Raw genomic sequence first — 14,588 nt, forward strand, 5'->3', positions numbered from 1 at the left:
TGAAAAATGTTAAATGTGTGATGAACGCTCGGCTGGCTGGTGGTTTCACAGCTCGGTCTGTTATCTAGTCTAAATAGATTTCTCATAACGACAGGATTTCTATAAAAATAAAATTTTAATGAAATTAAAGAAATGTTTAAGGGGTTAGGGGTAGTCAGAGACACGAAAATATTTGAATTTTCAGTATTTTTTTTTTTTGCTATTAAATCTTGTTATTTTACAAAAGTAATAATATGGCGTTATCATCGAAATCAACAACCGCGCCGTTTGTTCTGCTTTTTCCCGCATGGATAAGGAGGCGAAGCAAATGGGTCTGGAGGTGAATGAGGACAAGACGAAATATCTCCTGTCATCAAACAAACAGTCGGCGCATTCGCGTCTTGGCTCCCACGTCACTGTTGACAGTCATAACTTCGAGGTCGTAGATAATTTCGTATACCTGGGAACCAGCATCAACAACACGAACAATGTCAGCCTCGAAATCCAGCGCAGAATAACTCTTGCCAACAGGTGCTACTTTGAACTGAGTAGGCAATTGAACAGTAAAGTCCTCTCTCGACGAACCAAAATCAAGCTCTACAAGTCGCTTATCATTCCCGTCCTGATTTACGGTGCAGAAGCTTGGACGATGTCAACATCAGATGAGACGACACTAGGAGTTTTCGAGAGGAAAATTTTGCGCAAGATTTATGGTCCTCAGAACATTGGCAACGGCGAATACCGCAGACGATGGAACGATGAGCTGTACGAGTTATACGACGACATTGACATAGTTCAGCGAATGGACGAAAACACTCCAGCCCTGAAAGTGTTCGATGCAGTACCCGCCGGAGGAAGCCGAGGAAGGGGAAGGCCTCCACTCCGTTGGAGGGACCAGGTGGAGAGCGACCTGGTTACACTTGGGATCTCCAACTGGCGCCGAGCTGCGAAGGAGAGAGACAGGTGGCGCACTATCGTCGATTCGGCTATAACCGGCTAAACGGTTGCAACGCCAATCACATACATACATAATATGGCGTTATTATACAATGTTTTGACTTAAAGTCACGAAATTAACAAAATGGCGGCCTCATGAAATTTTTTTTAGATTTTCGGGAAAAAATCAACAAATCTTAAAAAAGTTTTGAAAAAAAAAATTGGAAATATTTTGTACCGAAATCCTCAAGACTTTTTCTTAGTAACAATATTTCATGACTAAGCACAAAATTTGTTTACTGGACTTATAACTGCAGCTTTTCGAAAACCTTTTAAAATTTACATAGAATTAATTCACAAATATTGTTGTTGTTGACGATGGTGGTGTAGTTGCAGTAACTATTCTCCACATAATTTTGAGAAATGTGCAGTTTCCCAGACCAGGCTGTCGTGGATACGGCACACAAATGATCTTATTCACTAATCAAACTTTAAAGCATCTCATTTTACTTAAACTAACCTTATTTTGCATAACATAATCTTATAGGCTTTTCGCACAGTCAAATTAATTTAATGCATTAAGATTATTATTGAGAAATCAATTTTTGCCCTTCCCACTGATGATCAGGTTTTATACATTCTTGTTTTCTATCGTTGTAAATCAACGATTTAATCGAGCATAAATGGGTTAATTGATCAATTAACTCTGGTGCGAAAAGGCCAGCTTACCATAACCGTACTCATGCTAAATTGACAAAAAATGGCACGTATAGCTTGCTTATTCTAACTTATTAAGTGGCTTAGCTCATGAAATACAGTATATAGTAGCCTTTTATGAGATTGCAATTTCAACTTAATTTGATTGAGTTTAATCTAAAATTTTCACGTTTCTGAAGAATGGATACTGTTTATATAAATGAACCTATATCATATTCATTCAATATCGATAGAAAAGATTGCCATAAACCAAAGCTCAACAAGAAGCCATTTGTTTGATCACTCCAAGATAGCTCTCTTATTGATACAGCCTCAAAGAATAGTGTTTTTAGGAAATCTCACAAGAAGGTTCTGAGGTTATTCATAAGAGTTCTAGTAAGCTCCTCGCTTTCAACAAATTTTCCATTAACTACTACACCGTAAGATAAATAATCTAAACGGATTATAGTTATTAAAATGTGTTCGAGAAAGACGATGAGTTATCATGTCAACACTGCGTTCCTCACTGTTCCGTTTTTTCGAGATCAGGGCTGAAACCTCTTGGATCTCAGAAATTCAATTTTCTTGCTTGTCTGCAGAAATCGGCCATAAACGTTATTACCTGACCTAAAATTTCTTATTTTTGTTTAATTACACCTACGTCCCTTAAAGCTGTCAAGCAATTTGCAGTTGGAAAAAAATTAAGAAATTTCATAAAAACAGCTAAATTGAAGTAAGTCATAATGAAATAATATGACTACCTATCTTCTTCTGACTTAAGTGCACAACAATAAAAGAAACAATCACACATTCTCGCTAGATCAAATGAAATATTTTTTCAACTCAATATAAATTGTGCCATTTGTCATGCTAAGTATTTAGGAAATTGAAAAGAAACGCTGTAGTCAACTACAAAAATATAAAAAAAAAACTTGAAGACTGTTGCTTAGGTAGCAGCAAATTGCCAACAACAAATCTAAAATGTAATAAATACACATAACACCAACTTAAGGACACCTCGTGACAACACACGTGCGTCAAGCGTCGAAGACTGCGGCTGCTGATGGCAACCATGACAGTGACTAGCTATTGCCAAGAGATAAGGTGTTGCCATAAGATGCACTCAAACAAAGGCATTATGAGCATGTACAAAAGAACAAAAACAACAGCAATGAGGAAAACAAGAAATGTGAAGCGTAAAAAAGCACGCGACTTATCGCTTGGACGAGCCAAAGAAAATACAAATCTAATTAGTCTTGAGGACAAACAAGCATGCTCCACTTGTGTAGCGCTAGTTGGAGTTGGACGTATGCATGTATGTATGTGCTGATAAGCTGTTTCTTTATTGTGAAATGTCTGAAAAAGCTCTCTCTCTCATGTTTTTCATGTAGGTTTTTGCTAACCAAGTGGAAACGCGTTCGCATAAGTGCCTCGTAAAATAACAAGAAAAGGCAAAGGTAGTGTGTAAATAAGAAGTTTGTTGCGACAAAAGCAGATAAACAATTTGCCACTTTGTTGTTTTATGTATTCGCGTATTATTTTTTCAAAGAAAATGTTGACGGTTGGGGAGTAAAAAGTTGCTGGAATTATTAGTGACTATGGTAAAATGACAAAGAAGTGTTAATTTTTTGTTTTCCAAAGAAAAATAATAATCTTTGAGGAATATTTAGGCATATAAGGTTGTATATTTTGCTTTTTGAAAAATCGTAAAATCTATAATTTTGCCTTAAAAATGGCATACAAAACAATGTTTTATATAATGTACTCAGAGAACTTCACAGTAGCAAATTCCCAGGACTCCTCAGTCCCACTTCACTTCCCAGGTACAAATTTAGTTCTTGCCTAAATTAACTCTTTTCTTGGCACTTCCAGAGAGACACATCTTGAGAAATTATTTTCTACAGCTTAACTCCAGTAGCAACAGATCTCATTAGGAATTCTTAATAATTATTTGACAAAGGTTACAACAATTCACCAAGGTTACACGCCGAAAGGACAATCATTGGTCGTATAAAGAGTGGGTCAATTCCGATATCGTAAATCCAACTTTGTTGAGAATTGATTTCAGTCAGATTATATTATTTAAATACCAGTAGCATATGCCTCACATTCCTATTTCAATATTATAGAACGCCTAAAAGTAGATTATACTTTATTATATTAAATTTAAATAAATTCAGTACTTTTTCAAACTTACTTATTTGACAAAATAATAAAAATATATCCCTAATTTTCACATTAATATTATTCATAATTCTGTATCTTATTTTACTACATTTTATTAAAAATTAATTTATAATTAAAAAAAATTTATAAATTAAAAAAAAATAATTATTTATAAATTTTTCTTTTTATATATTTTATTTAATATTTAAGCTTTTTAAAATTTAAAATAATTTTCATTAAAAAAATAGTATATTTTTAATAATATTTTTTTATTTAAAATTTAAAGAAATTTAAAAACATTTTTTTTTTTGTTTTAATTACAAAAAATATTTATTTTAATTAAAATTATTTTTTATTATTTTTTTTAATTGAAAATTTTAACCACTTCCTTAGCAATAACCAATTAAACCGTAATCCTCTGTATACTTTTCTTCATTCATTTTCTTCGCCGCACTCTGTGCACATTTCATCATTCCACATTCGTCATAATGGCCAGCAAAGCCTTTCAATGCTCGTTTATTTGTTTGCTCTTTTGTAAAGTCATAACTTCTGTCATTTATGTGTGACAGCTAACCAAAGCTGTTTTGCTGCTAAGCTCACCCACGCACACCAACACACAGACGCACACAAGCGCAACAAAGCAAACTACACAATGACAATGTAACAAGCCCTCAAGTGTAATTGTCATTCCTATTACCAGTGCATCAACTCTCCGTCTGACTGACGCTCGCTTCACTTCACTCGCATATCCTCGTAACTTTATACTTGCAACTCCCCTGCAGCGCCGGGTCCAGCTTTGTCCAGCCACAATGCCAGCCTCGCATTGCCATAGCCATAGCATGTCGCAGGCAAATTAAATGCAACTCTACAACACAATGACAATGTGTCATGGCAGTCGAGAGTCAGTTGAGACTCGGTTGAGAGTTGCTAGATGCCAGGGAGGCGAACGAAAATGTCACGATGGTCGCATCAGCAGCAGTTGCTATGGTCGACCACTGTTGCCATGCTTTGGCATTGTACAAAGTGGAATTGTTGCTACCTAGCTACCGTTAGCCGTTAGCAGTGCGCTATGTATGCTTGCTATGCTAGCGTAAAAGCTTATCATTTTTCTCTGTTGTACTTCTCAACTGGTTAACAATGTGTTTGCTTTATTTTCTTAGCGATATCCTTGCAACATTCTATCTCCGTGTATTGCTATGTGCCTTAATATTACCGTTAGCTGCATTTGCAAGCGCGTATTAACGTTTTTATGCGCTCTTTGCTCTCTCTTGTCGGCGATTAAAATGTTGCTTTTGTTCTTATTATTCGAATTTATTTACTCAACTCAATGCCTCGCCGCTTCTTCTACTTCCACTTGTCTTTTTATATTCTCTCTGTCACCCACCCGCCGTGGCATTATTCGTTTGTGATTATCCTGCTACGCTGCGTGTCAGCCGCTGTGACATTAATACCCAAGAAACACTTTAAAATGTCATGTAAAACGCTTGCCGTCAGCCAAAGTGGGCAAAACAAAAATGCGTACAATCAAGCGAAATACAAAATGCTTGCATGTATGTGTGTGCGTGTGTACATATAAATGAAGGCATTCTAAATAAATGCTGGTGTAAACTGAGTGACACGTTGTTGAATTGTCAGCCTTGTTGTTAGCTTGTTAACTTTTCATTTGATTGCTTGACAGCTCATTGTTGTTTTTATATTTTGTTGTTGGTGTTGTTGTTGTCTTTTTATTATTTGTGCGTATTATCCCTGAAATTGTACAATTCTGTGCTGTCACTCTCACATTTGCTGAAGTCTACGTATTTATTCAGGCAAATTCGTTATTACATGTATGTACATGTACATATGTGCTGATACCAAATATGTATGTGTGTCTTAATTTTTTTTTACCAATTTAGCTTAATTGCTTTCAATCTAATTCTAATAGACGAAATTGAAATTGTAACTTTTAATTGTCAATTAAAAATGTAATTAATATAAAATAATTATTTTCTGAAAAGTTAATTAGCATTACATTTTATTGATATTTAATGTGATTAGTTCAAATGTGGAGCTCTAATAAGATTTATTCATTAAAATTATTAATGAATTCATTGGTACTGAATAACATTTTTTATATTCAATATTTTTTCGTTTATCCATTATTATTTTACCGGATTTTCTTACTTTAAAATTGGAGCACAAATTTTAAAACCGATTTTGCCAGCTAATCAATTCGATAAGTAAACTCTAACTTACCGATTATCATGGACCCATATCTCTTAATTACTCCCATTCTAACACCGTCTTCGATCTTAGCCGAGGTCAACAGGTAGAATTCTTAATTTCCTAGTAGCCTAGAATCAATCAACCGGAATGCATTATGCATTACAAGGCATGGCCATTTAAAAACATCGATATTTTATTCGATATGATGAATCGGAACTTGACATCGATGTTATGCGATGCATCAATGTATCGAAAGTATCAATTTATAAAAAAAAAAAATTGCTTTAAAAACATTAAAACTGCAAATTAAGTTAAATTTTTTTGTTTGCATATACTTACGAAATCTTACTTATTCAAGTTCTGAAATAATACTATTAAAAACCAATTTGCGAAATAAATGTGTAACAGTTTTTATTAAAGGATTTAAAAATTATATTATTCAATAGTTTCTGTTTATAAACATAATAAAATATAATTGTTAAGTATTTCAAAGCTGAATGTTTGTAAATCGTTCAAGATTTTCAGCAAAAATTTCTACTAGCCTTCCAACAGGAGTTCGCAAATGTATTAGGATAGCTCATTTAACATATCTAACAGATTGTTTCCGTTTATCTTCCAATTTATTTGGATTAACTCATGCTGATCGGTTCAAATACCAAAGGGGTTTTCAGCTTTATCAGAACTATCAGAATAGTCCATATCCATCTCTTCGGCTTCTGCAATAGCATTAAATGTATTATTAATGAAGGGTCAAAACAATACTGTGTTCGAACCATCTAAAACGGCTTCAATTTTTGATTGAACAGTTTTTCATTCTTAGAATCCTAATGCTGATTTTGCAACTAAATTTAACGTGTGTGCAGAACACAGAATGTGTCATCTTTTTCCAAAGGCTCAGGCTTTTATCATATTTGTAGCATTGTCAGTAACAAATGATGATATTTTAATTTCATTAATACCCCAATCTTAGCGTGTCTTCAAAATTTGCTCGCTTATATATTCAGATGTGTGCCTTTGAACTAATTCAAATACACCAATAGTTAAAGATTTGTGTTTCGGATAATTTTCGATTACTTGCGTTTGTTATTTTAAAGCAAATTCCCAACGAGACACATCCAACGATGCATCGAAATTAAGCGATGTATCAAAAAAAAAACATCCATGTTTCGTACATCGATGCATATCGGCCATAACTAATTTTTACTAGTTTTCAAAATAGCCCAAATAATTGGGTTAGTATGTAGAGCTAATTAAAATAAAAATAATAACAAACAACTGAACAACTAAATCACATGTCTTTAAGTAGAGAACTTAGTCTGTTAAAATGAGGTAACATAGATGACTTTTGTTGGTTTTTCGTTGGAAAACATTTGTTTAAGACAGTCACTTGTCAGTTTTTCAGTCAAAAGTTCAATTCATTTGGTATTGTAAAATTCTGCTTCGCTTTGGACAGGTTTTTCGAAGCTCCTCATAAATAGTCCGTTTTTTTATATAAAAACTGGTTGTGAGAATTTTATATTTTTTATATGGGCTAATGTGATATTGAAAAAGAAATTTGAAAAAATAATTTTGATTCTTTTTTAAGGAAATAATAAACTAAAATCCATAAAAAATAGGCTATTGACGCAATTTATTAAAACAAAATTAAATATTAATATACATTGGAACTTCCTAAACTTGAACTTTTTTTGTGGATTATGGTGATTCGAGTTACAGAAGTTCTACTGTATTTCTGTTAATTTATAATCTAATAAATAGTAAAATGACAAAGTTAAAATTGCTATGACATATATATCCAGTAGCTATTATTAATACCACTTGAAAACATTTGTAAGAAACTGAGATAAATGATCCACACGCAAATGTATAAAGACAAATCAGACTAAAAGAATAAAGAAAAATAAAACTGCGCTACTTTCCAGCATTTTTTGCACGCGACACCAAGGATGCTCGCATATCCCGCTGCGAAATCGCATTGAATTTTAAAATAATAGAAAACTCACACACGCTTACAAACACAACAAACAGAAAGTGCTTGCCACAACAACACACACCACCGCAACAGAAAGTCACATAACATAGACTATAATCTTATGCAGCCATATGTATATGCGGTTTTGCTACTTGAGATCAGCTCTTATTGCCAGCAATTGGCTGAACTGTATGGCCAAGCCATAAGCGTCGTTAGCAAAGCGCTCGATTGTTGTGGCATGTGGGGCAGCTGAAATTAAGTTGCTCGTATTTTTTGCAATTTTTTTTACTCACAATGCTTTTGCTGCTATTTTAAAGTAAGCATGTGTATTTGTATATACTAAGAATGGAATGCAGTATTTATCAAATAGAGAAAGGCGATGGAGGAGCAAGAGAAAAGAAAAGGAAAAGAAACGAAGCATTGCAAATGAATGTATGCGGCATTTGTAGCAGCATTCAAATGTGCTTCATTTATTGCTTAATTGATTTTAATTTCAATTTTTCTTTCCACAACGCTCCAATGTATACCAGCACACACTCACACTCATACAAGCGCGTTGCAACAGCAGCCAGGTAAATATGGTTGTCATTTGTAGTAGCGCCAATGTTTATTTGACTGTGTCAATATACGGACGCACACACACACACCCAGTCTTTGGTGTATAAAAACAAGCTCTCATGTGTGGGTCCACATCGTTACCATTACTTAGGCGTGTGTGTGCGTTTGTGCCAAGGATGCCGCTGAGTGCCTGACCGTTTGCCATCTCGAGTGTGGCATGAACAACAACAGCAGTTATACACATCTGTATGCATATATGCACTGATACATTTTTCATTGGCCGTTCCACGTATGAAAGCCACGTATGCGCGCCACTTGCCACATGCCGCATACCACACGTCGCACCAGCTATAAGCTACGAGCAAACAGCCACTTTGCTGCAACACTTGTGCACAAATGACGCGCTGATTCAATACCATTTCCTGTTGCCGTTATAAATTTGCACATCCGTTTCCGTGCCATTCAAGCGCAAACGAGCAGCAGCAAAACACACGAGTGTCGGTGTGTGTGGACATCTCTGTGTGGGTGTTTGCAGTTAGTCCGTGTTCGCCACTCCTTTTGCCGTCGCTGACGTTGGCGCTGAGCTAAGCTGCCGTTGCTTTGCAGTTATTCTGACATTCCTTTTCATTCTTTCTGTGCTAAATTAATTCTTTTCTTTTACTTTCATGCTGTCCTCTTTCAATTGCTCGCACATTCGTTGTGTGTTGTGGATTTATTGAATTGCATATAAAATATAAATTTCTTTTATTTTTGTGCGATCAACCGAATGTGTGGTGCTATGCGCTGTTATTGTGCTCGTCCATTCTTCGTATCCTTAGATTACTAGCGATGGCAGTTTATTGAATGCTGTCCGAATTAGTTACCGCACAGTGGGACAATATAGTAATGAAAATAAAATAAAATAAAATAAAATAAAATAAAATAAAATAAAATAAAATAAAATAAAATAAAATAAAATAAAATAAAATAAAATTCAAATAAAATAAAATAAACATTAAAATAAAATAAAAAATTAAATTAAAATAAAAAATAAAATAAAAATTAATATTAAAATTATATAAATTATAAAATAAAATAAAATTAAAATAAAAATAAAATAAAATAAAAATAAAATGAAATGAAATAAAATAAAATTAAATTAAATTAAATTTAAAAAAAAATAAAATAAAATAAAATAAAATGAAATGAAATGAAATGAAATAAAATAAAATGAAATGAAATGAAATGAAATAAAATAAAATAAAATAAAATAAAATAAAATAAAATAAAATAAAAATTAAATTAAATTAAATTAAATTAAATTAAATTAAATTAAATTAAAATAAAATAAAACAAAATAAAAAATTAAATTAAAATAGAATAAAATAAAATAAAAAATTAGATTAAATTAAAATTATTAAAATTATTTGACTCGATTAGTTGCCGCTATATGAATTTATAGTTGTAGACAATTTTTAATTGACTCAATTAAGAAGGTTTTTAAAATGCCAATAATTAATTAATTTTTAGCAGTTGAACATTATACTAATTAAGTCAAATAAATTCCTTAATTGAGCTCAATAAATGCAAAAGTAATGGAATTTATTATTTTTACCGCCGATCTGATATTAAGGAAGCAAAACTTTTGTTTAATTAAATGGAAATTAACTTTGATATTTACCTAACATGAAATCGAGCGTTGAATATCATATTCTATCCTTATACAAAAAATACCACAATAATTTAATTACCGTTATGTACACCTCCATAGTATTATAGGAGTCAGAAGTTTAATCATAATACTATTACGCTTACCCTCCTACTCCATATGGATCTATTTCCATACCTTTTCTCTTATTTTTCCTGCTACAGTCCATGTAAGCGCTCCAAAGGGCAACGGATAGATTCCCGTTATAGCGATTTATATGCATAATCGTTACATATACAATAGCCCGCACACGTGCTAACGGGTATTGCTATTTCAGAAACTGTCTGAGTATGTATGTGCGCTGACCCGCCTACACGACGGTCACAGAGCAGCACTCATTTGTCAATTGAATGAAATTCAAGCGAATGCCGCTGTGGCACCGTGCCAATGCAATGGCGCACACCTACACTTGTGAGCTTATAAATGAATAAGGCTCAGAAATTCAATATTTATATATTCATATGTATATATAGGTATGTTTCATTCAAAGGAATCGGATTTACACTCAGAATTTACTTCTGCGCCACCGTCACACACACACAAGCGAACAATGAAGGCTCATATGCATGTGGGTGTGTCTCACACTCAAAAGCTTGCATGTGTTGGTATGTGCGGATATAAAAAACTAGCATTCTTGTTGTTTTTGCATTGAAATCGTTAGCTTTAGTTTTTGCCATGTAAGTATGCCCATTGCTAGCTTGCTTTGCATGTCGCTTCCGTTCAATTTGTAAAAACTGTATTTTATCCTTTACGATATTGTCCACTGATCACCGTCAGTGCACATATGTTCCTTATATTTCCATATATACAGATGAATAGATGTATGTGTGTGTGTATTTACTCATGTGCACAATAACATATTGATTAAAATCGCCTTTTCCTCTTATTCAACATATTTTGTATGGCATGCCTGCGACCCGTCTCAGCGGCAATAGCCCGCTTGCTGTAAATGATGACCACTTCGATTATTTGACTTCGTTTGATCCCTTCACAAAGGAAATATAATTGGCCATTTCCATTTGAGCCAGCGCTTACAACTCGGCACGTTGCTGCTTTTCATCAATTTCGTTAAAAGATAGTGAGCGCCAATAGAGCAACACATAAATGTATGTTCGAAGCAACTACTTCTGCATATCCTTCAGCATTTATCTATTTAAATGTCTGTTGTAGCAGAGCATACTTCTTCTTCACTCCGCCATCTTTGGCTAAGCACTCGTTGCAGTTGACTGGAATTTAATTTGAAAATTGCACACTATTCACCAACATACATACACACTACGGAGTTGAACTGATTAAATATTTGCTAGCTTACTAAGCAAACGTCGTTGTGTCGTGGCATGAAAAAATTCAATTTTGATTTCTAACAACGAAATGTGTCCAAAGCCCGTTGCTGGCCTTAAAATATACAATAGCTAAGGCTGCCTCGTTTTGTGGCCGCCCTTGCCACCGCCTTATGGGCAATTTCATTTGAGCAAACACACTGCCACACACACACACAAATATACTGCTCTTAAACGCAACAAAATATGCAATGACATTCAGTAATATTTTATTATTCCATTCGCTCATCAATTCAACTTAGCGTTTGCTTGAGTGCTTGCCAGCCTACACGAATAAGCTGAAAAGTAGCTGAAAGCCCACTCTTCCACTGCCTACAACCCATGTATGTATGCGACCTTGTGCCGCAGCGCCCTCTAACGCCTACACAATTTCTCAGCCACTTCTCACAACCACTCAAATCACTCTGCTTCTCTCCTCCAACCACCACCACCCAACTTCATTATTATTCCTTTGGCAACAGCCTTTTTCATGTCAACTCAATGATTTTTCCACTCGTTTCCAAAAATGAAATCATTGTTGTTGGTGGGCGTGTTCTATTTAACCAGTTACCAACTAGCAGCTCGCACACACAGCCATAGCAACAGCTTCCCAAGAGTGTAGCGTTAGATAAAAAAAAGTCGAATTCAAAGCATATAAAGTGAATTGTTTAAAATTCTCTTGTAATTTTCTTGCTTTTTCTCTTTTTCTTTTGGCTTTCAAATATTTTAGTCACTTGTCAGTGCTTTGTTATCTTTAGCCGCTTTATTCGTTTACTTAAGGCTTTTGGAAATGACTTTGCTGGGTGTGTTTGGCTTTAACCTTTTAACTCAATAGTCAAGTGCGTCCTTATCTTGTTTACAATGCTCTATAACCTCTACAGCCGCTGACCTTAAGCAAACGCTATTGACTTTTATTGCATTGCAGTGAAACTAAATTGTAGAGGAAGCTGCTCCAAAATTCATACAAACACATCTATGATTGTGTATTCATATACACTTTAGTAATCGCACAAAAGGACACTTGTTTTCAATTTATTTTTTTTTTTTTTCATAAAGCTTTTATGCCTTTTTAGTCAAGTCTTCATTTTCGTTTGTTATTCAAGGCTTTTTTGAGACCTAAAACACTCAAAAACCATAAATTTGAAGCTTTTGAAGGTGCTTTGTTTTTGTTGGAAAAATAAACAAATATTATCAAGATATTTCGGACTGACTTGAGTAGTAAAATTTTAATAAAGAATATGTTAAATATGTTTGTATACAATTTTATTTTCTTTAATAAAATTATATAGATTATTATATTATAATTTTTTCCCTTTAGCAAAGCTTTATAGTTTTTACATTCTACCAAAAATCGAATGCTAATTTATTTTAAAGGCTCAGGAAGCTCTCCAAAGCACATCACTCAAAATATGCATAAAACAATGCTAAGAGCAATCGATGAAAGCATAAAAAGCTTTTGAAATCGTTGAAAGCCCCTAACAGTAACAATACTTAATACAAATGCCTTAAAGCTTTCATGGAAAATTAGTAAAAATGTTAAAAACTGTATTTACTTTATTAGGTTCTCAGGCAAAAAGCTTCGTGTAAGATTTTTGGAATTTAAGAAAAAAAATCATGAAAGCTCTTACATAAAATACATATCACAATTTTTTTTAGTAGCTTTTCATTATATTTAAATTATAATAAATCTTTCAAATTTATTTTTTATAAAACAAAACGTATATTAATTTCCATAACTTATTCTTATCATTGCAGTGCCAAGTAAACCATTGAATTTAACTGTTTTAAATGTAACATCAACCAGCATCACTATGTCATGGTATCCACCGAAAAATCAAAATGGCGCCATTGCCGGCTATCATGTATTTCATATACACGATAATCAGACTGGTGTGGAAATTATGAAGAACTCACGCAACTCACAGGACTCTCTCATCATTTTTGAGCTACCAAATTTGAGTAAGTAAAACAATTTTAATATGAAAACCCCTCATTAACGAAAAGAAATTGGTCCGTAAAAACAAAAAACAAAATTTAAGAATTTATTATAAGCTGAATACCATTTCCTTCCACAAAACATGCCGTTTTAGACTTAAATCACACATATTACATGCTTAAAGTGCAATTCAGCCAGTGCTGAATATAATTCAGCTCCAATTTTAAACAAATTCAGCTTCTGATTTTACGTATACAAGCTCCCTACACATTTTTATGTTTACATAAAGGAATTTATTATGAGCTGAATACAATTTATTTCCACAAAATATGAATTTCCCGCCTTAAAACGCACATATTATATACATATAGATTAATTCGGATATACTTTTCAACATAAATTCAACTTAAAATTATTATAATAAAAAATGTGAAAAGTTCAATCCGAAAGTTCAATTTTTTCTATAAGCACCACTAAAAACCAATTCAGCAAGCGCTGAATATAATTCAGCAGTACTTTGTATCAAGAGAGTCCTACTTATCTTGTAAATAGCTACATTTTTATGAATGCTTATTATGCGCTGAATATCTAATGCGAGAGAGATAAAGCAAAATAACAACAAACTGTCATCTTTCATTAGCTATTCAGCAACAGTATTAACATTTAATGACTGAGAGGAGAATAAATCAACGCGGAAATTTTTGTGGCTTAATTTACAATATTAAATATAATATAATATAATAGTAAAGCTCACAGGAATGATTTGGTAATGTCATCTGCTTATTCAGCAAGTGGCTTATGTTGATAATAGATTATGTTAGAATTATATTCAGCGTTAATATCACACATAATAATGCAATCAGTAACCTCATTGCTCAACTAAAATTTTCAAATAATTTAGATACATTAGCTAAGCAGTAGTTCAGCTTAATTAGAACTGAATTCTGTCAATGTCTCACAAAGTTGTTGCAAATCACAAAAGCTGTTATGAAAGGTAGCTCTCAGTTAATTTACACTGCCTATAAAAGCACTCTTCCATAAACTTTCACTGTTAATTACTATTATTTCACTTCGATTTGCAATTATTTTCGCCCACACAATCCACAACTCAAGTAGGCAATTAAGTGATGAATT

At 33.3% G+C, this 14,588-nt stretch overlaps 1 protein-coding gene across 6 annotated transcripts in view; it reads left to right on the top strand.

Annotated features, from left to right (window-relative positions):
* Positions 1 to 14,588, top strand: part of LOC105219052 (tyrosine-protein phosphatase 99A) — a 356,359-nt gene that overhangs the window by 300,264 nt on the left and 41,507 nt on the right. For all 6 annotated transcript variants that reach the window (XM_054226223.1, XM_054226222.1, XM_029044749.2 and 3 more), the window contains one exon: positions 13,274 to 13,477. In XM_054226223.1, the coding sequence (XP_054082198.1) occupies positions 13,274 to 13,477 (204 nt within the window). The remainder of the gene's footprint in view (positions 1 to 13,273; positions 13,478 to 14,588) is intronic.

The sequence above is a fragment of the Zeugodacus cucurbitae genome, chromosome 2 (assembly GCF_028554725.1).
Source record: "Zeugodacus cucurbitae isolate PBARC_wt_2022May chromosome 2, idZeuCucr1.2, whole genome shotgun sequence".
Lineage (NCBI taxonomy): Eukaryota > Metazoa > Arthropoda > Insecta > Diptera > Tephritidae > Zeugodacus > Zeugodacus cucurbitae.